At 48.0% G+C, this 22237-nt stretch overlaps 1 protein-coding gene across 2 annotated transcripts in view; it reads right to left on the bottom strand.

Moving 5' to 3' along the window:
* STARD13 (StAR related lipid transfer domain containing 13) overlaps nt 1-22237 on the bottom strand; it is a 382223-nt gene that overhangs the window by 227035 nt on the left and 132951 nt on the right. For both annotated transcript variants that reach the window (XM_088460227.1, XM_088460230.1), the window contains one exon: nt 10633-10666. In XM_088460227.1, the coding sequence (XP_088316353.1) occupies nt 10633-10666 (34 nt within the window). The remainder of the gene's footprint in view (nt 1-10632; nt 10667-22237) is intronic.

Below are 22237 nucleotides of genomic sequence, written 5' to 3'. Positions count from 1 at the left end.
TGCACAGTCGTGTGCACAAGGTAAGGAGTCTGTTAGCATAAAGACGGAGATGGGCGACTGCCAACAGACCCTACTGCGGGCAGCTCAGAATCCCGCCCTATTTGTGCTGTCTGTCCACTGACCCTTATACAACTATGTAGAGTAAGTGCAGCCTGGGCAAAGGATACACATTTTACAACAACTGTCACAATGGGCTACAGTAACAACAAACTTTGATCACATTTCTTTAACAAAAGTTTATACACAGCTTCCACAGAAAAACTATACATGGATCCCTACATGGACAGAAGAGGATATGTACCATGCATAGGAGGAGGGGAGTAAGGATTTTGTTAATTATAGGTACCCTATGGATTCCTACTGGACAAGTGGACATGATGGCTTCAGGAATACATAGGTGAGTATGGGCTCTATTTATTAACATTATTTTGACTAAAATAAAGTTAAAAAGGGGATTTTCACACCCTTTTCACATTATTTTAGTATCACCTATAGTTATTACAGGGTAATTGGAGTAGAAGTCATAAAATTCTACTCCAACCCCTAAGTATCACTTATTTTTAGTAAAGCAGATCGCATTTCCCATAACTGTAATGGGAAATGTGATCTGGCCAAAGTTACTAAATATAAAATGTGAAAAAATATCGGGGAAAGCCCTCTGATAATAACGCCACCTGGAGGTGGCGTTATCCAGGGTCTCCCCCGGTTACCGGACTCCTGCCCTGCTCTAACGGGGAGAGCAGAGCCCGGAGCCGGTCCCTGTAATCAGCTGTGTGGTCTAAACAGACCGCAAGCTGATTACTGTAAAAAAAAATTTTTAAAAATAGTAAAAAAAAAAAAATGTACTTACCTGACTCCAGGGACCGGTGATCGGGCCTCCGGTGTTGACTCCCCTCCGGCAGCTGGTCTCCCATAGTGCACTGCTGCCCGGTCATCAGGTGATCGGGCCCCAGTGCAGTATGGGAGATCACCTGACCGGAGGAATGGAGAACATCACTGGAGTCCCGAATCATGCAGGTAAGTGTAATTAAGGGAGAGGGGGGTCACGGGGGGGGAGGGGGGGAGGGGGGTCGTGGGGGGTCCGCGATCGCGGGGGTGGGGCTTAGTACTGGGGGGAGGGGCTTAACGCCGCAATGCGAATTCAGTCGTTAATATCACACTACAATCTGCATTCAATATGCGGATTGTAGTAAATAGAGCCCTATGTGAGATAGTGAATGTGAGTGTGCATGTGTATATGCATGTATGTTTTGTTAAACTTTTACTATCACGGTGTGTGTTCTGTGTTGTTTAATATTTCTTTTGCTGTGGGTGGAACTACAGGTACCAGCGGGGCGTAATTCCCCACATGCTGGTTCTCCAAGTACCAGCATGCGGGGGAGGCTTGCTGGGACCTGTATTTCCACAGCAAAAGACAATGGCCCTCATTCAGACCCACTCGCGAGCGGCTGTCCGCTCGCAAGTGGGTCGATGGTCCGCACTGCGCATGCGCACGACGGAGGGAGATCCGTCGTGCGCATGCGCGAGACCCTACGAGCGAAGGACTTTCCTTCGCTCGGAGTGTCTCATCAAAGGGGGCATGCTGTCGATGTTGACTGACAGCACGTCCCCTTTGGTGGGCGTGCCGGGGGCGTGCCTGCCAGACGGAGGCGTTCCCAAGGGAACGCCTACCATCTGAAGCCGGCCCCACTGACATCACTAGTGATGTCAGTGGGAGTGATTTTGGCTCTGATAGAGCCAAAATCACTCCTGGCCTTGCGGTTGAAAAACTCAACCGCAGGCTTCTGCTCGCAGTTTCGATGGTCGCGATGGTCAAGACCATCGCGACCATCATCCTGCACGCTCGTATATGCTGTGGGTGGTGACCCACAGCTATACGAGCGTCCAGGAGGACGCTCCATATTAATGGAGGTGGGCCCTGATTCAGAGCGAGCGCTCTGGTCAGAGCGTCCGGCTCTTAATCAGGGCCAATATTTTTACTACTATCAATCGCACCACACTACATAAGCAAGCCAGCACCCACCGGCCATGGATGCCGAAGATAGCCCCGGGCTATCGGCCTAGGCCTGGGGTGGCCTGGAGAGGGGGACCCCCTTATTGGGGAGGTCCCCAACTCCTAAGGGATCCCCAGCCTGGGCTGGCTAACAGTCAGGGGTAATGCTGTGACTGTGGGACCCAGTGAAAGGGTTCCCCTGGCTGTGGCATTACCCCCCTGCTAGAAAAAGTTTGGTGCTGGTTCTGGAGTTTATAGGGGAACCCTACGTATTTTGGCAACCAGGGCTGGTTCTGAATAGCCTGGTGCTGGATGTGCTTAATACAGGGGACCCCTACGTCGTTTGTCCCCTGTTTTTAGCACAACCAGTACTGGGTCTCCAAAGCCCGGTGCTGGTTACTTTTATTCTTTTGGGAGGGGAAGGGCACACTTTTTTTTTCTATTTTTACACAGAAGCACAGACGGATCTCACTGATCCCATCCATGCTTCTGTGTTTATTTTTTTTACACACAGATGTATGTATCATGGATCTCCCTGGTCCATGCATGCATCTATGTAGGTTGAGATGTGAAACTCGAATGGAAAAGGTGTTCTATTTGAGATTTCTATTTGGGTTCTTTTTTGTGTCTTTTTTTGGCCAATTTGCATTATATTTCGCCCGTTAAAACAAATACGAATCCTTAGTAAATTTCAAGGTCCTATTGATGTCTATGGCAAAAGGCTGCTGAGTTGTACTGATGGTCTATGTGTCCAAAAACATGTTACCGTCCGAGTTACAGGTATGGTCGGCAGAGTTTTAGACATCGAATGGAGCAAAGTCGGCAGAGTTTAGCCTTTAGTAATTCCGAATATGCATTTAACGGCCAAATTTGCCTCATTCGACCTTAGTAAATTTACCCCAAAGTGTGCAGTGACCAATTGTGTTACCAATTTGTATTATTTTGTGCTAAGTTTATACAATATTAAGATTTGTTGACAGTGGGGAACCTAAAAGAAAGTTACAGAAAACTATATGTCAAAAGATTGTTGAGCACTACTGTATGTATATTATATGTTAATTTCTTTACAGTTAATTACACATATTACATATCACTTTACCGTGAATATTTAAGCCACTCACATCAGTCACTACCCGAGTGATGCTTACAATCTATAATCCTTATTACATGGACACACATTTTTGATGGAAACCAATTAACTCACCAATATGTTTTTAATGTGTTTGTACAAACCAGAGCACTCACATACATTGTGCTCTGATGCCCAACATACAGCATGGCAGATTAAGAGTACAACCAAAAGCTATTTACAGTGCCTAATATGGCATGTTGCCAGTATGTCACAATGTTCAGTATATAGTTAGTATTTACCATTTGTATGGGATTCCCAGTATACACTATTCACCATTAACTTTATAGCAGACTGTACTATCAGTATACCCCAGTGCTAAGTATACTCTATTGTCAGTACACAGTCTGCGCAACCCCAGGTCTAAAATGACTGATCCCCTTCAGCTGTGTTGGCTCTCATATTCCTAACATCTCCTGTCATATTACACAAGAGCTAGTAACTAAGGGGCCTATTCATCAAACGATAAACGGCCCAGTAACCATGTGGAAATGCCATACGGCCTTCGATGATGAATAGGCCCCTTAAAGAACTATAGTAACGGGTTTTTTTTATTGGTTACTGTAACAGAAGCCATGGAAACAATGGCAACTGAAAATCAAGTACTATCAGTCATTGGTGTTATATTAGTGACTGGTAGGTAGCATCAAGTAATATTGTTTCCTATTATGGCAGCAAACAAATGTGGATGAGTGGTTAAATAAGTAAGGTAACAAGATCTCTCATTGCGTAAATGTATTCAACTCATACATATACATCTAATTAATAGTATGGCCTTGGTACAGATAATTTTTCCACATACCTGTCTAAGCATTTTTTCCAACAGTACACCAAGGCATCTATCCCGGCATAGAAGAAATCAGTGTCAAGTGCCTGAATCCAGGACATCACGGCTTACTGACCTTCACCATCGGTTGCGAATTGCTTTCCACTTCGGTGCTTCTTCAATGGTCCAAAGAGATAGAAATCAATCGGTACAAGGTCAGGGCTGTAGGGAAGATGGTCCAGTACCTCCCAATGGCAGCGCCGTAACAACTCACACATGCGGTTGGCTGAGTGTGGCCTGGTGTTATCATACAGTAATGCGATTCTTGTTCACAGCAACCCAGGTAGATTTTGACGAATTTCCCTCTGCAACCAGCTTAATGTGTCACAATAGCAGACAGCATTCACAGTATCTCCCTTGGCCAGGAAATCAATTAGCATGCCCTCTTGGTCCCAAAACACAGGCACAATGCCTTTCTTTGGTGATGGAGTTGTTTTGAACTTCTTTTTAAGGTTGGGACGATGCATGAGTCCATGTCATGGATGCTTGCTTTGTCTCCGGTGTCACATGATGCACCCATGTTTCACTGCCTGTAACAATCCACTGCAGAAACTGCGCTCCCTCCTCATGGTACCGCGCCACGTGCACGAGAGACATTCCCATCCTATTGGTTTTGTGAACTTCTGTGAGTTGTTTCAGTACCCAACGTGAACACTTTTTCCTGTTGCTCATAAACAATGTTGTGCACAGTACCCACTGAGATGTTCAGTTCATCAGCAATATCACTAACTCGCATGCGTCTGTTCTCCTGAATCAGACCTTCAGTGCTGTACAAATTGTCATCTGTGGTGGACGTGCTTGGCCGGCTGGATCGCTGCTCATCTTGAACGTATGTCCTGCATTTATCAAAGGCAGTGCACCAAGCAAACCTGTGTCCATGACATGAGATTATCACCGTACACCTCGACAAGTTGGAGATGAATTTCAGCTGCTGATGTGCCCTTTAGACACAGAAATCTGATCACATTACGCACCTCTATGTTTGAACATGTTTCCGCCAGCCCCATCATCTTACAGCTGATGGTGGTACAGTATGACTCATATGAGGCGCAGTGTAATGGCCGAGAGGGGAAGCAGTGGTCTACCTGCTCTGGCCTGGCGGGAAATTGGAATGAAATAGAGAACATTACACATGTGAGAGGTCTTGTTACATTATTGAACCACTCTTTTATATGTGCGTTTTTTCACCCATGGTCAGTATATGAGTTAATTTGTTCTAATGGGGGTTTCGGATGTCTAGTTATAATACTAGAGTAGTAGCCCCCCCTATGCAGTACCCCCAGTAGTGGTCCTCCCTATGAAGTGCTCCCAGTAGTGCCCCTTATACAGTGCCCCCAGCAGTGCCCCATACACAGTGCCCCCAGTAGTGGTCCCCTCATGCAGTGCCCCTTACACAGTGCCCCCAGTAGTAGTCCCCCCCTATGCGGTGCTCCCAGTAGTGGTCCCCCCTATGCAGTGCTCCCAGTAGTGGTCCCCCCTGTGCAGTGCTCCCAGTAGTGCCCCTTATACAGTGCCCCATATACAGTGCTGCTACATATATAAGAAAAACACACACACACACTCACCTGAATTCCTGCTCCCGCTGCTGCCAGCTCCCCTGTCCTACCGCTCTGCACGATGGGAGAGACGTCATGATGTCTCTCCCATCACCCACTGCCGGAGCTGGAAAGCGGAGCTCATGAGTGAGCTCCAGCCCTGCTACCTCCGTGGACGCAGCAGCCAATGAGAGTGTCTGACTCTCGTTGGCTGCTGTAATAAACACACAGCCGCCACTGTGTGGCCCGGGGTACACTGGTGGCGCATGCAGCAGCGCTGTTGGATGCAGGCGGCTATGGGCCCCTGCACCATGGCGGGCCCCAGTGCAAGGCAACGGCTGCACAGCCGCTAGTTCCGCCACTGCATCAAGTGCTCCATTCCTATTAGCAGCTGTGAATCTTACAAGACAGCCCCAAGTCTGCAGGGCCTTCGGGCTGAGATTACAGTTTTCAGTGAGTGCGTATACAAGAGGATGGGTCGGGGACCATCCAGCTCCTACCTAGTGGGGGATACTTCCAAGTGCAGGAAATTCCACTTTGTATGAAGAGCTTCTTAATTTCGGCAAACTGTCTCTGTTTCGGACAGTCCTAATCATGGAGTTTAATCTCCACCCCCAGCTCACTTGACAAAAGCTGCAATCGAGGAGAAGCCTACTCTCAGATAGTGCCAGACTCACTGTGCCTGTGAGGGTGAAACAAAAGCAACACTGGTCGATGGATATCAGTGTAGAGCTGTACTGAGAGGCAGAGATAGAGATTTAGGGGGTCATTCAGACCCACTCGCAAGCGGCAGTACGCTCGCAAGTGGGTCGATGTTCCCCACTGCGCATGCACACGACGGAGGGAGCTCCGTCGTGCGCATGCGCGAGACCCGGACTGCGACAGCCAAGCTGTCGCTCCGGGTCTCGCACCAAAGGGGGCGTGCTGTCGATGTTGATTGACAGCACGCCCCCTTTGCTGGGCGTGCCGGGGGCGTGCCTGCCAGACGGAGGCGTTCCCATCACTAGTGATGTCAGTGGGAGTGATTTTGGCTCTGATAGAGCCAAAATCACTCCAGGGCTTGTGGCAGGGAGACCCTACCGCAGGGTCTCCGTCGCAAGTCCGATGGTCGCGATGGTCAAGACCATCGCGACCATCTTTTTGAACGCTCGTATATGCTGTGGGTGGTGACCCACAGCTATACGAGCGTCCAGGAGGACGCTCCGTTTTAATGGAGGAGGGCCCTGATTCAGAGCGAGCGCTCTGGTCAGAGCGTCCGGCTCTGTATCAGGCCCCTATATGGCTTACGAATAACCCTTTTCAGCCTGGGATCCATTCCGTAGTAGACAACTATATGCCTTCCAGGCCCCCCCAAGTGTCTGAGCCGCATAGCAGTGGCACCCCATGCACCCACTATAGCTACGTCCATGCAGGGCCGCCGACAGCCGCCCGATGTCCAGGTGACAGGGGCGTGGCCTAATTGTGGGAGGCGTGGCCACGTCCCCTTAGAAAAATGTTTGCAGTGCTGCTTTGCTGGGGAGGGGGGCGCCGTGTGCCCCTCAGCCCGGCGTACAGTCAATGGGGTGCGCGATCAGTGTGATCGCTCCCCCCATAGGCATAGGAGACTGCTCCGGCTGCTGCTTTAGCAGCCACGAGCAGTTTCCCAGTACAGCACAGCATACAGCAGCGTGTGCTGGTCTGCTGTGAAGTAAGAGGGAGGGGGAGCGGTGTCGGACCCGGGCCCCTCCAGCAAGCCCAGGCCCGGGTAATTAGTACCTGCTCCCCCCCCTCTCGACGCCTCTGCGTCCATGTACCCATGGAATATATATGACAAGATTTATTAAAAAAAAAAGTCAGTGAAGGCTTAAGAACTCTTCAGCTGTTGCTGGAGTCAAGTACAATAAAGTTTTTTTTAGAGCTGCAAATAGCACCTTCTTAATTCCTCTGCTTTGTCTGTCTCCCTTCATCAGTTTACTCCAGTGTCCGCAATCATACAGATAGTGTGAATGTCACTAGCGGGCAGCAATATAGAACATGTGGTGAAAGGAACATATCAGACACTTATGATTGGACAGATGACACTAGCGGAGGACTAAGATTAAGGTTTTACAGACTGTGGGAAAGGAAAAGTGAACACTGTTTAATGTCTATCATTTGAACAAGAAAACAATACAGCGCTTTCAATGTAAGCAAGTGATAAGTTATTAAAGTCGCAACTGGACTGAGATCAACCCCTGATCCGCTTGTTTTCTAGGCAATGAAAAACACTTTCTAAGAAATGTTGAATGTTCTATGCTGTTGGCATTCTAGGGGACAAGAGATGGAAAATATTTGTATAACTGGGAATAGTGTCCAGCAGGTTGTACAAGGTTTGAAATTATTTATTGTGCAGACAGATAAGGACTGACCGTAGTGTTACAGGAGTAAGGTGACATTGGGTCTGATTCAGAGACAGATGCAATGGCAATTTTTATGCAGACTGAGCGATTGTTTGCTAGTGCACTAACGTGAACGGCACACTTGCTGCAATTGCATGCGATCACGCTCGCAAAGTGAGGACCCAAAGTGAGTGACAGGTAGTCAGCGTTTGGGGGTGGTAACGGGGAGGTGATAAGAAAAGTGCAGGTGCGTCTGACCGTTTATATGCTGTTTCGTGGGTGTGCATAAATTAGTAATTGCGTTCTCCTGCACAGCATGAGTCCCTCTGCGTGTCAGGAGAGCCAGTGGCATCACAAGGGGGGTGTGGGCAACACCCAGGTGTCACTCGCTGAGGGGTGACACCAAGGTGCAGGCTCCCTCTCAGTGAAAGGAGCCGGGTGCTGCACTGTAGCATTACGTGCAGCACTCGGCCTCTGTCACAGTGAGGGAGCTGGCACTGCCCGCACCTCCGGCACCCCCCACCACCCCAGTGATAACCAGAGGCCGGGGTTCGGGCCACGAGGCCACACCCCCCTTCCATGAGACCACGTCCCCTTCCATGAGACCACACATCCTTTTCGGCTGCACGGGGCTGCAGGGCATGCATGGCATCCCTCCCCGCACCGGGTGTCACCGCGGGGAGGGACGTCACTGAGGAGAGCTGCAGTCTTTGCAGCTGGTCAGACTTGACTTACATGCTGCATGACTACCCGATGTGCATCGATGTTACCGATATGTTACTGCTGTTGCACCATACATGCCTACCCTCCCTGCGGGAGACTCCCGGATCAAGGCACAGTCTCCCGATTCCCAGGAAACTTAATTAAATCCCCCGCATTCCTCTGCTGTCGGCAATTGTAGAGCACCTTCTCTAGCTGTAATTGCAGCTGGCGGCCACCAGGGGGAGAGCATATGAAAGACAGGTGTCAGGAATTGTAGAGCTTCAGCAACATGGCTGCTACCCTTCTGCAGTGAGGGCAGTATTTACCCTCTCCTCTAGTTATCCCTGCTCTCTGCTGATGGACACAGGGCCATGACAGATGCTGTGTGGCTGTGCTACAGGTATAGAATAGTAATGTATTACTGTACTGTATGTGTGTGTGTCTGACACTATGTATGTGGGGGGTGCATGGTTGTACTGTATGGATAGGGGGGGCTGTATCTGGGCACTTTGAGTTTGTGGGTATAGGGTGTGTATGTTGATCACTGTATGGGGGTGTATGATGGGTACTGTGTCAGTGTAGGTATGGGGTGTGCATGCTGGGCACTGTATGGGTATGGGGTGTGCATGCTGGGCACTGTATGGGTATGTATGCTGGGCACTATATGGTATATGTTGGAGTATGTACAGGGCACTGTTGGTATGGGGTGTGCATGCTGGGCACTGTATGGGTATGGGGTGTGCATGCTGGGCACTGTATGGGTATGTATGCTGAGCACTATGTGGGGGCATATACTGGGCACTGTGTTGGTATGGGGTGTGTATACTGAGCACTGTGTGGGTATGGAGGGTTGCACCCTGGGCACTGTGTTGGTATGGAAGGATGCATGGTGATTACTGTATGGGTATGAGGGGTGTATGCTGAGTGTAAGTATGGGAGGGTGTATACTGAACATTATGGGTATGGGGGTGTTTGCTGGGCACTGTATGGGTATGTATGCTGGGCACTGTATGGTATATGTGGGGGTATATACAGGGCACTGTGTTGGTATGGGGTGTGTATACTGAGCAGTGTGTGGGTATGGAGGGGGTAAATCCTGGGCACTGTGTTGGTATGGAAGGATGCATGGTGATTACTGTATGGGTATGGGGGGTGTATGCTGTGTAAGTATGGGAGGGTGTATACTGAACATTATGGGTATGGGGGTGTTTGCTGAGCACTGTATGGGTATGGGGGTTGTGTGCCTTCTGGGCACTGTGGGGTATAAGCTAGACACTGTATCAGTAAGGAGCACACTTACCTATCCTGCGGGAGTCTCCTGGTTCACTGCAGAAAACACCCTGAGTGGCAATAGATACGATCACAGGTGGAGTTAGACACAACCTTTGAGCAGAGCATGACATGCCCCGTTACCAGCGTGCCGCATTGCACATTCTACAATCTCCCTGAAACTAGTTTTCAAAAGTAGGCAAGTGCGTGTTGCACGTCATCGTACAGATATGAGAAGGCAGCAGCGAGCGCCCCTATGGTAAGCTATGCTTAGGAAGGCATTAGCAAATTTTAGCAACTGTGATCCGTGATAGTTATGCAGTTCTGTATGCATTACCATTTTTCTCTGAATCCGACCCATTGTCCCTATGCTTCCATCAAAAGTAAATAGTAAACTAGTCAACATACCTAAAACAAAGCAGATTCAAATATCATCATAATCTCTAAGGATATAACATAAATAAAGTATTATATATTTTTCAAATAATATGTCTTACCTGGTTCTGCATAAAAACATAGCAAGTCCCTGCATGACATATTTTATTTAAAGGTTATTCCTTAGTAATTCCAAGAAACATTTTGTTGGTTTTTTTTCCACAGAAAATTAAGCGAATCTCGCCTCCAGCACAGTAGAACCGTATAAGGTTCAATCCCAGTAATCAGTCAATAGAACAACTCCATATTATTCACCAACATTATAAATTATATATAAAGGAAATATAATAATGGAATCTATAAGTAACAATTATGAACGGAGATCTCCTGGAAACATGTACAGTATTTGACTGTAAATTCTATGATGTAAGTAAAACTGCACTCACCAGCTCTTCCATTGTCCAGTGTTTCAGCAATCATCTAGACAAAAAATAGAACAAGATGCTGAATCTATATATATATATAAGACATATCATATGTATTAAGCATAACATTTAGTCATACTTGTCTACTTTTGAAAATGCTTTTCAGGGAGATTGTGAAGTAACACTTATGAGCGCGGTGGTAAAGTGGCCGTGTACTGCTACATCTGAGAGAAGTGTCATAAAATTGATTTAAATCCAAATGTAAATAAGCCCCAAAGCAGTTAGTAAGATCTACTTGTTGATGAAAACACACTGATACTTTTCAGAAAATGTATGTAGCCCTAGGGATCATTGTGCCTTATAACCAATGCAGGGAAATGATACTAATGATCACATTTGAATGTATATATCTTGTTTTTTTTTTTTTATTTGACAGCTTCATAATGGGGATAAGGTGCAATCAGGGAGTTTGCTGGAGTCTTCATGGAGACAGGGAGATTGCTATTATTTCAGGGAATCTCCCTGACAATCAGGGAGAGTTGGCAAGTATGCATTTAGTGCATTTTACATTTGGAAAAAAAATTATTTTGCAATCCTAGACAATGTTCAATACAAGTATGGTGTACTTTCCAGATTACCATCTCTCCTCTCCATCTTCCCTCAAATCTCCCCCACTATCAATAACAGGGGCGTATTTCCCTTTTGGCCAGGATGGCACTCGCCAGGAGCGCCAGCCGGTTGGGGGGCGCTGGCACCACCCTGCAGTGCCACCCGCGGCCAGCAGTGGTGGAACCCCCCCTGACGGAACAAATTGTTTTCTTAGAGACGGAGACAACTGTCTCCATCTCTCCTCCGGCCACTAGCCACCTACCATAATTAAAGCTGCCCGGCCAATGCCTGTTTAGCTGTCAGCGCTTCCGCGTCATACTTCCTGACGCGGAAGCACTGACAGCTGAACCGGCAGGGTCCGAGCAGCGTGCCTGTGCTGCAGTAACAGAAGGAGCATGTCCTCGTGGGAGAAGGCGGATTGCGGCCGCCCAGCAGCCCGGCACCTAGGAGGTAGTCCCAGCAGCAGAGCCCACGTGTGTGTAAGTATGCTCTGTGTGTGTGTGTGTGTTCGTTGTTTATAAGTATTCTTTGTGAATGTTATGTGTGTTGTACTGAATGTTGTGTGTGTAAGATCAGTGTTTGTGTGTGTGTGTGTATATATATATATATATATATACATACACGTGCACTAAAAATCCTGCGTTGCTAACTGCCAATGGGGGGGGGGGGGGGGGGGGCGCCAGGCCGCTATTTTGCCAGGGGCGCTCCGACCTTTAGATACACCCCTGATCAACAACATCACAATTTCATCAGTTTCCCCAGCACGTTGATGTCACACTGGACTCCACCCTCTGTACTTTCCCCACATGCAGGGCCAAATGTAATAGGGTGAGAGTTTAGAAAATGTGAGAGTTTAGCAGTAACCTCTAACATTGGCCGAGTTTTATCTTCAAAATGGGAAAACATCTGGATGAGAGTTTAAATCGTGAGAGTTTCTTTAGTCTAAAAACATGTGAGTTTGCCTGTTCTCGGCCTTTATTACATTGGCAGAGATTAAAAAGTGTCACAGTTCACTGCTAAACTCTCACATTCTCTAAACTCTCACCCTATTACATTTGGCCCCAGTCTTTCGTCCAGTCCTTTAATTACCACCGTAGAAATATTGAAAAAACAAATCTGTACTGTTGTTACCTTCATATGTAAACAAATGCTTATCCATTCTCTATTCATCTCCCGCCTTGACTACTACAACCTGTTCCTAACTGGGTTTTCCCCTTTACAAACTGTCCGCTCATCAGTAAAACATTTACACACACAAGAACTGACTGCTAAGGTGCAGCAAACTCAGTGCTGCCACTGGTTACAACGCTATGGTTGCACTTCTTATAATAAACTCCAAACAGTTGTGTATTTAACCCTTTATTGCAGCAGCAGACACCATATTTTGGTTATATTTAAGCCCAGGGGCGGAATCAGCCATGTCATTCTCTGCACTCGCCTAAGGGGCGTGGGCATACATCACAGGTGCTGCAAGTCATAGGGGCAAGGCATCGCTGCATGCCCCCATCTCAGCATGCCGCCTGAGCAGGGAGGGAGGCAAAGCTGCTCGGCGAAGCCTCCAGACAGATGAACCAGTCCATCAGGTCGTCAGCTCTTCTGGTATCTGCCAAAAGAACCAGATGGCCAGTCCAACCGTGCTTAAGCATCATACAATAAAAAAAGTAAAACAATAAAATCAAGTTGGCAGGTTTGCACCTTTTAAGATATATTAACAGGTTTCTTAGAGCAGGGACTGGTTAAAATTCACTTAAACTTTACAGTGACCCTTGTACAGTATATATAACGCACGTACGACCGCACGCACACATTAATGCAATGTTAATATTGAGACTCTTGCAGAGTTCGAGTAATGTTCATCATATCCTCAGCACAGTATGTGGAATGAGCAATGTGATGGAACTGTTTATTTGTATGTGTTGTGATGGTAACTAGAACTATACATCGCTGCCAGGTGGGGAGGAATGCATTAGTCTTTCATCAATGCTTTCATACACATGACGGTCGCTTTCCATAACACACACATTGCAATAGGGAAATCATTAAACCTAGAGAAGAAATATTACATTGATGTAGCTGCAGGCTTCTGTATTGATATATGTATACCTGATTTACTATTTATCTTTTTAAGTATTTATTAGAACTACCTGTTCTACACTATAGAAATTCTGCCACTTTGAGTTTCCATTACTCTCAGCTTGCTTGCTTCAGGTTTTATACTTGTCTCTCCTGTTTTCTGTCCACCAGCTCCCTCCTCCCCCTTTACATTTTTATATATTCATTTTTTATATACCCATTCCATCTTTTTTTTATCCATTCCATCATTTTATGTATGTATATTTATGTATGTATTTTTATGAAATACCTTTGCACTTATGCACCACACTGTCTAAATTTATTTATTGTATAGAATAAATATTGCATTATATATATTCATCACTTTCTGATTGTGGGCCTGATTCAGACCCGCTCGCGAGCGCAGGTCAATGGTGCCCTACTGCGCATGCGCACGACGGAGGGAGCTCCGTCGTGCGCATGCGCGAGACCCGGCTAGCGACGGGGTAGCCGTCGCTCCGGGTCTCGCACCAAAGGGGGCGTGCTGTCGATGTTGATTGACAGCACGCCCCCTTTGGTGGGCGTGCCGGGGGCGTGGCTGCCAGACGGAGGTGTTCCCATGGGAACGTCTACCGTCTGAAGCCGGCCCCACTGACATCAGTAGTGATGTCAGTGGGAGTGATTTTGGCTCTGATAGAGCCGAAATCACTCCAGGGCTTGCGGAAGCGAGACCCTACCGCAGGGTCTCCGTCGCAAGCCCGATGGTCATCATGGACGCTCGCCCACAGCTAGTCCAAGAGGCCGCTCCATTTTTATGTAGGAGGGCCCTGATTCAGAGCGAGCGCTCTGGTCAGAGGGACTGGCTCTGAATCAGGCCCTGTGTTCATCATCCGTTCACACTTTCTAATAATTCATAGACCTTATTTTATTTCTATATATTTATATCTATATTTTGATTTGCCACTATTCAGATAAGATAATGGTTTATGATCCATGTACATTAACCATTAGAAATCTGACAGTCACTATAAACAGTACATCCGTCTGCATATTACATATACACACATATAAGTACGTGGTGTCTGTCTGTTTTTTCCAAGTTGACACAAAGACTACTGAACTGATTTTCATGAAAACTGCATCATTTTGTAGTAGAAATAAGCTGCACTTTGTATCATCTCGATTCGTGAAGGTAAAGATGAGCAATAACAAAAAACTAAATTTATGGACATCATCAATCCAAGAGATAGGTGTGGAGCCCTGCGCGTGGCCAGTAAAAGGGTGGGGGGAGAGGTGCTTTGGGCCCGTGGTCACTTGAATAGGATAGGCTACACAGCAGTCTGTAAACAGGGCACACAGTGACATTGGTGTGAGTGGTGGGTGAATAGGATAGGCTACATAGCAGTCTGTACACAGGGCACACAGTGACATTGGTGTGAGTGGTGGGTGAATAGGAAAGGCTACACAGCAGTCTGTACACAGGGCACGCAATGACATTGGTGTGAGGGTGGGTGAATAGGATAGGCTACACAGCAGTCTGTACACAGGGCACGCAGTGACATTGGTGTGAGTGGTGGGTGAATAGGATAGGCTACATAGCAGTCTGCACAGGGCACACAGTGACTGGTGTGACTGGTGGGTGAATAGGATAGGCTACATAGCAGTCTGTGCAAAGGGCACACAGTGACATTGGTGTGAGAGGTGGGTGAATAGGATAGGCTACACAGCAGTCTGTGCACAGGGCACTCAGTGACATTGGTGTGAGTGGTGGGTGAATAGGATAGGCTACATATCAGTCTGTGCACAGGGCACACAGTGACATTGGTGTGAGTGGTGGGTGAATAGGATAGGCTACACAGCAGTCTGTGCACAGGGCACACAGTGACATTGGTGTGAGGGTGGGTGAATAGGATAGGCTACACAGCAGTCTGTGCACAGGGCACACAGTGACATTGGTGTGAGTGGTGGGTGAATAGGATAGGCTACATAGCAGTCTGTGCACAGGGCACACAGTGACATTGGTGTGAGTGGTGGGTGAATAAGATAGGCTACATAGCAGTCTGTGCACAGGGCACACAGTGACATTGGTGTGAGTGGTGGGTGAATAGGATAGGTTACATAGCAGTCTGTGCACAGGGCACACAGTGACATTGGTGTGAGTGGTGGGAGAATAGGATAGGCTACATAGCAGGCTGTGCACAGGGCACACAGTGACATTGGTGTGAGTGGTGGGTGAATAGGATAGGCTACATAGCAGTCTGTGCACAGGACACACAGTGACATTGGTGTGAGTGGTAGGTGAGGGCACTGCTGCCACCAGTCTGTATAACGCTGCTGGTCACATGAGCCACTCCCTCGACAGGGCCCCTGTGCAAAGCAATGCAACTATACACCTCAAATAAAAATAATGTTGACAAAAGCGATTTAATCGTGGGCAAAGCCTCGGGCAACAGTTAGTATATATAGAAATCCGACATATTAATACTTATTCAACATCCATTGTTTCCTGGCTTCTATAGTGACATTTAAGTGACAATGATAGCACTACTATGAAGTACCTTGGAATTACAGTGACAAAGTTTGCTTGTTACACTCAGTTTGAAACATCACAGATGAAAGTGATTATACAGAATACAGAAAACCATACACTTTTAGCCATACTTACTGACTTTTTACAAATCCTTTCCGGGAGCAGCCCTGAGAGGGGATGTTGCTCTTAGCTTCGGGGCGCGGGGCTAGAATGTAGCCGTCATTAGACTCCGCCCCCTTTACAGGAAAGCGATTTGTGTCATTTAGCCCCTCCCCCTCCTCGCGCACCCGCAAATTTCCCTTAAAATCTCCCGATCCTGCCCACTTCACTAGGAAGTGTGCAGGATGCGGGAGATCTGCCTGCTCTTTCGGGGGGTTTGGGGGGCTAACAGAAAAATAGTGAACGTCCCGCAGCTTTCGGGAGAGTAGGCAAGTATGCTTTAAGCTATGCTTCCAGCAGGGTGACAAGGGCCTGATTCATAGACGGATGCAAATAGCACAGCCGCTGCGTCATTGTACACAGCGGCTGTGTGAAATTATGGTAATGCCGCAGGAGGAGTCTAGTGTAAAAAGATGCCTATTGCCGAAATCTCATCCAAGGGCTGCATCAGAAGACCCAGCATCAGATCTACATCGAAACCATCGGTCGCATCATCTGCCATATGAGTAGCCTAAGGCGACTCAGAATGGCCACCTCATCTCCGCTGCCGAGGCAGTAAATCTGTGCCGGAAGACGCAGTGCACAGGGCACACAGTGCACTGGCACTGGAGAAGGATACCAGTCTCTGTTTAGGGAAAGATTCCCAGGTTACACCCCGGAATGCCTGCAGCCTGAACTGCAAGCGATGTCGCAGGACGAAATCTGCACATGCATAGTGCGCCATCTCAGCATGACCAAATCTCAAACCATCGGAATTGTACGTGAACATCGGAGTTACGTACATCACTGAATTAGGCCCACACTCATGTCTTCCAAAAACTGTGAATGCTGATTAATGCTTTAAAGCAGGAGTCAGGAACCCCTGGCATGTGTGCCATAGGTGGCATGCAAGGCTATATTTTGTGACACCCTGGGATGTACTGGGGTTACACTGCCCTGGTGGGACCAGTGTGTGTGTCACAAGCCGCCGTCGCGGCTTGTTACCTTCACGCCGTATCCTTCGGCCGCAGGGTCTGACAACTTCCCCGGTCACCAGGCAATGTGGATGGCAGACTGTGACGGCGCCTGCAGTTGCTGGGAGACCAAGACGCTGGAAGGCCGCTGCTTGGTCTGCAAGACAGAAGTGCAGTATCCCAGGTGTCAGTCGTCAATCAATCTGTGCACCCACAGCTCATTGGTGGAGGATCTTTCTTTAGTCTGTCTGGACTGGCGCCATCCTGCCAGTTTATACATCCTGTGTGAATCCTGGTTCCACTCAGTCTGTCAGTGTCGCTATCTGCCATTCTCCTGCCAGTTCGTTTCCTAGACTGCTTTGTCTGTATCCCTGGCCATCTCTACCATCTTGCTGTCAGCCTGCGGCCTCGCCACAACCGCGGCTTTCACCTTTGATTGGCGACGTCCATCCCTAACAGTCATCAACTACTGCCGCTCACGCTACCATTACCTGCAGCGCCTGCCTGCGGCCTCGTCACCTTTACCACCAAGGTAATAAATAAATACAGAAATAAAATCAGTAATAAAATATACATTTGTATAGGTTGTAATAGTAGTGGCACTCCATATTTTTTAGGGGAGCTTGTAATATTGAATGTCTGGCACTCAAATAGTATAATTTTTGGTGGAGTGAATAAAAAATGTCGTAACCTACCAGTTTAGGGCGGGTGATTTTTAGAGTTCCAGCAGCAATGTGAAGTCACTCCAATGGGAACCTCAAGGAAGCTCTTGAGAAAGGACACTGCTAGGAAGTTAATACACCCATCCTAGAGAGTATATTTGATGTGGCACTTACCTCCCTGCTGACCTAGGCACACATCTGGCATCTCCCAAGCACAACTGTGCCCACTCTCCCAGAATTTCTGGGAGACTCAAGAGTTTGGAGGAGTTCTCCCAGCTCCCGCCCCTGCCACACTGCGCATGCACCCGGGGCACACTGTCAGGAGCGTGCCATTATTAGGGACTGTGGGCTTGATTCAGCATGGATCGCAATTGCGATCACAGCTTCATAATCGCATGCAATGCAGCTGCGAAAATATGCTAATGCTTGCCAAAGCTCAGCCGCCATAAAGACATCCATTGCTGCTTATATCCATCCACTGTCGCTCTTCAGTACCATCAACAAGCATCAACCACTCGCAGCATTTACACCAGGTCTGACCTGCTGCAGACACTGCAATCTCTTTGCACGCAGTGGGCTCTCAAGCGTTCAACGGCGTTCAAACGGACAGGAATGCCTGCATTTCTCTGACTACTCCCCCGTCACCACCCACAAATGCTCACGGCCTGTCACTCGCTCTGCGATGTATTCCTGACTGCATGCATAATCGCAGTGTTATCACGGCGCAAGCAAATGTGTATACGCATGCGCAGTATGCAACAATCGGACGATCTGTGTACGCGATTGCACTTGCGATCCGTGCTGAATCAGGACCTGTGTCAGAAGACGCAGTTCCACTGGCACTGGCAGCCAAGGTCAGACTGGCCCACATGGGTGTAGGGGAAATCCCCGGTGGGACCCACTGCCTGAGGGCCCACCCCTCCTCTAAGGGTCAAGTTCTAGACTGTGCACTCAATTTATACATTGTTACTCTATTGGAGGGTCAGTTATCTTGTGGAGAAGGGCCACGAATAAACATAGGTACTTGGTTCACTTCTATAGAAATTACACCAGTAGTCGCTCTACTGCCAATCAAAGTGGGCAGTCATGAAACACCCCTCTCCCGCTCCTGTTGGCTGTGGGCTGTAACATAATGAACACAGTTCCTGTCAGGGATTGGAATGGCATTGTTGCTCTGCATTTGTTCATTAATACCGCTTTTTCCACCAAAGTCCTTGTTCTGACCCGGGATTTGGAACACGGTACCATCCCAGGTCAAACCTGGGACTGACCCCGTTCCTACTGCAGCGCCAACCCGGGATATTCCTGGGTCAGCGCCGTTTACACTGCACACCGGTGCAGTACTGGAGCTTGGAGATGATGTCATCACCAAGTGTCGGAAACTCCAGCTCTCCCCTGAACGCCAGACCAGCGCTGATCGGCGACCTTTGGAGGGGGTTCTCCCAGGACAGAGTAGAGTAGGGTGTCTGATGTCACAGCTGTCAATGAGGAGACGGGCAGGGAGAGATTAAAGCCTCCTCATGTGAAGCGTGGATGGCGTAAAAACTGTAATGGTCTGGACCATACGGAAAGGCTGTAATCTCTTCCTGCCCGTCTCCCCAGTGACAGCTGTCACAGACCACTTCCGAATTCATCCAATAACCATGCTGTAAAAGGGTTCCTGGGTTGGATGACCTGGGTTACCCGTTTACACTGAGCCTTACCCGAATCTTATCCGCGTAAAACCCTGCTCGAGACCTAGGAAGGAATGCCGGGTCAGTTGACCTGGGATTTTTTCCTAGGAGTCTTTTCCACTGAGCCGCGACCCAGGTTGACACAGCAAGAACTCAGGTTTTTGCGGTGATGGAAAAGGGCTATTAGTCATCCCATTATACTGCAATCTGGTACATTATCATGCAAGCACTATCATTATCTACTATACATACATTCATAAAGGGTCCCAGACCATGCTCTCTCTAATGGTCAGTCAAGCCTCTGTAATGGCTGGCAACACCTCCTCTGAAAGCTGACCGTACCCCTTAAGCATTGGCCCCTACCACTGTATTCCAGAAAAGTCCAATAATCCCTTACTGCGCACACGCAAACCCAAACGTCCTATGCTGTTCGCATTTGCATACGGCATCGCTAACACTTGAGAAGGGATTTGCGATCCCTGGGCGTTTCAGGGTGGAGATTGGTAAGTGACCTAAAGTGATAGCAAAAAGTGGCGTTTCATGGGAATTATGGGAGTGTCACCACTACTACTAAATTCCTACTCACAAACCCAATGCTTCAGAGGCCATGTATAGTGGGATTAGAGGAGAGTAGATATAGTAGACCCCAGGCTACAGCAACTGTCGATCGTGCGACTAATGTTGCATTGATGTTGGGGGGATTACAATCTCCATTGCAAACGCAAAGATCACGCATCCTGAAAGTGGGCGTCTCAGCACTCGTACTCCGTCCCGTACAAAGGGAAGGCTGAGATTAGTATTTGTATATTCCTGCAACCGCTATTGCCAGAGTAGCTGTGAACGTGGCTGCATCACCAACCATCTCTGAATCATGCCCTGAATTCACAACCACTTCAGTGACACGCCTGTGACACTCCCATAACACGTCCATGGGTCCACATAGCCACCTCCCAGTCATCGCCCAGTCACTATCCGGGAGCACCCAATACATTTTCATGACATTTCTGAGACCATTAGGGGTAAATTTACTAAAGTATGATTTTTATTGATTGTGTTTCAGAAGCTAAATTAAATTGGAATTGTTTTTAACAATTAAAAAAAAATAAGTAAAAAAGTATTAAAAAAATCATGTTAGTAAACACAACATCGATTTTTGACCAATTAAAATTGACCTTTAGTAAATTTACCCCTTAGTCTCAATCACAAGTCTAAATCTTGACCTGATTCAGATCCACATGCAATGCCGATAATTACGCAGTTTGAGCGATTGTTAGCCATTGCGCATGTGTGGAAGCCGCACAGAGCACGAGCAGTGATAGTTTTGCGATCACGCTCACACAGAGGATTCAATTGCAAAGTGAGTGACAGGTAGTTAGCATTTGGGGGCGGCAATGGGGGTGTTAGGCAAACACACACGTGTCTGACTGTTTAAACACTGTTGGTACGGTGGGCGTACCTCCCTGACAGGGGCGTTCCTAAGGGAACGCCTACCGTCAGAAGCCGGCCCACTGACATCACTAGTGATGTCAGTGGGAGTGATTTTGGCTCTGATAGAGCCAAAATCACTCCGGGCCTTGCGGTTGAAAACCTCAACCACAGGCTCCGGCTCGCAGTTTCGATGGTCGCGATGGTCAAGACCATCGCGGCCATCAAACTGCACGCTCGTATAGGATGTGGGTGGTGACCCACAGCTATACGAGCGTCCAGGAGGACGCTCCATAGTTATGGAGGACGGCCCTCATTCAGAGCGTGCGCTCTGCTCAGAGCGTACGGCTCTGAATGGGGGCCCATATGTGGATGTCTAGCTATAACAAGTGGATTTTGTTTTACTTATTTTCTTTATTTAAAGCACAGCTATGAGATGGATGTAATGTAATCTTGTTCTGCACATCTAATTACAATTACCACTTCATTATGTCAGTTAGAAAATCACATTTTAATGCCCTACATTAATTACATGCCAAGCCAGCGGAAGCTGCAAGTGACAGGTTGCACTTGTCTGGAATTCCACAAGTGACATTTCTAGAGATAACACTACAGATACTGAGAGGTATATTTACTAAAGTGACAGTTTTTAGAAGTGGAGATGTTGCCCATAGCAACCAATCAGATTCTATTTATTTAGCACCTTCTAGAAGATAAAAGCTCCACTTCTAAAAACTTGCACTTTAGTAATATACCCCTGAGTGTCAGCGGTACAGGACTGGCAGAGTCATACATTAACCATTGTTACCATTCTGCAGTTAGGCCCTGATTCAGAGCCGGACGCTCTGACAGAGCGCTCGCTCTGAATCAGGGCCGGGCTATTTTTTTTGACCACCCACAGCTATAGCGAGCGGCCAGGAAGATGGTCGCGATGGTCAAGACCATCGCGACCATCGGGCCTGCGATGAGACCCTTGTGGTAGGGTCTTGTTGCCGCAAGCCCCAGAGAGATTTCGGCTCTAACAGAGCCGAAATCTCTCCCACTGACTCACTCGTGATGTCGCCCCCAAACGGAGGCATTCACATGGGAACGTCTCGGTTTGGGCAGCCACTCCCCCGGCCCGCCCACCAAAGGGGGCGTTCTGTCACTCAACATCGACAGCACGCCCCCTTTGGTACGAGACCCGGAGCGACGGTGCCCGTCGCTATCCGGGTCTCGCGCATGCGCACGATGGAGCCGGCTCCGTCGTGCGCATGCGCACTGGCCCACCATCGACCCGGTTGCGAGCGCACAGCGCTCGCAACCCGGGTCAGAATCAGGCCCTTAATTTGTTGCAACATGTAAGGAATTCAGTCACATTTTACAAATACTGTAATAAAGAACCTGCTCCCCACCACTGCTGTAAACAGAATAACTGCAAACGTTACTATATGCTCTCTGGAATGCTGGAGTAGTTTCACTTTATATCATACAGTAGTTGTTTAGGCGGATATCCACTACTAGATATACAAACGAGAGTATGATTACGACATTGCAATCGTGCTCTCGTTTGTATATCTAGTG

Source organism: Taudactylus pleione, unplaced genomic scaffold (assembly GCF_031769625.1).
Source record: "Taudactylus pleione unplaced genomic scaffold, aTauple2 ptg000043l, whole genome shotgun sequence".
In the NCBI taxonomy this organism is placed as follows: Eukaryota; Metazoa; Chordata; class Amphibia; order Anura; family Myobatrachidae; genus Taudactylus; species Taudactylus pleione.
This window is presented reverse-complemented; position numbering and strand designations above follow the sequence as displayed.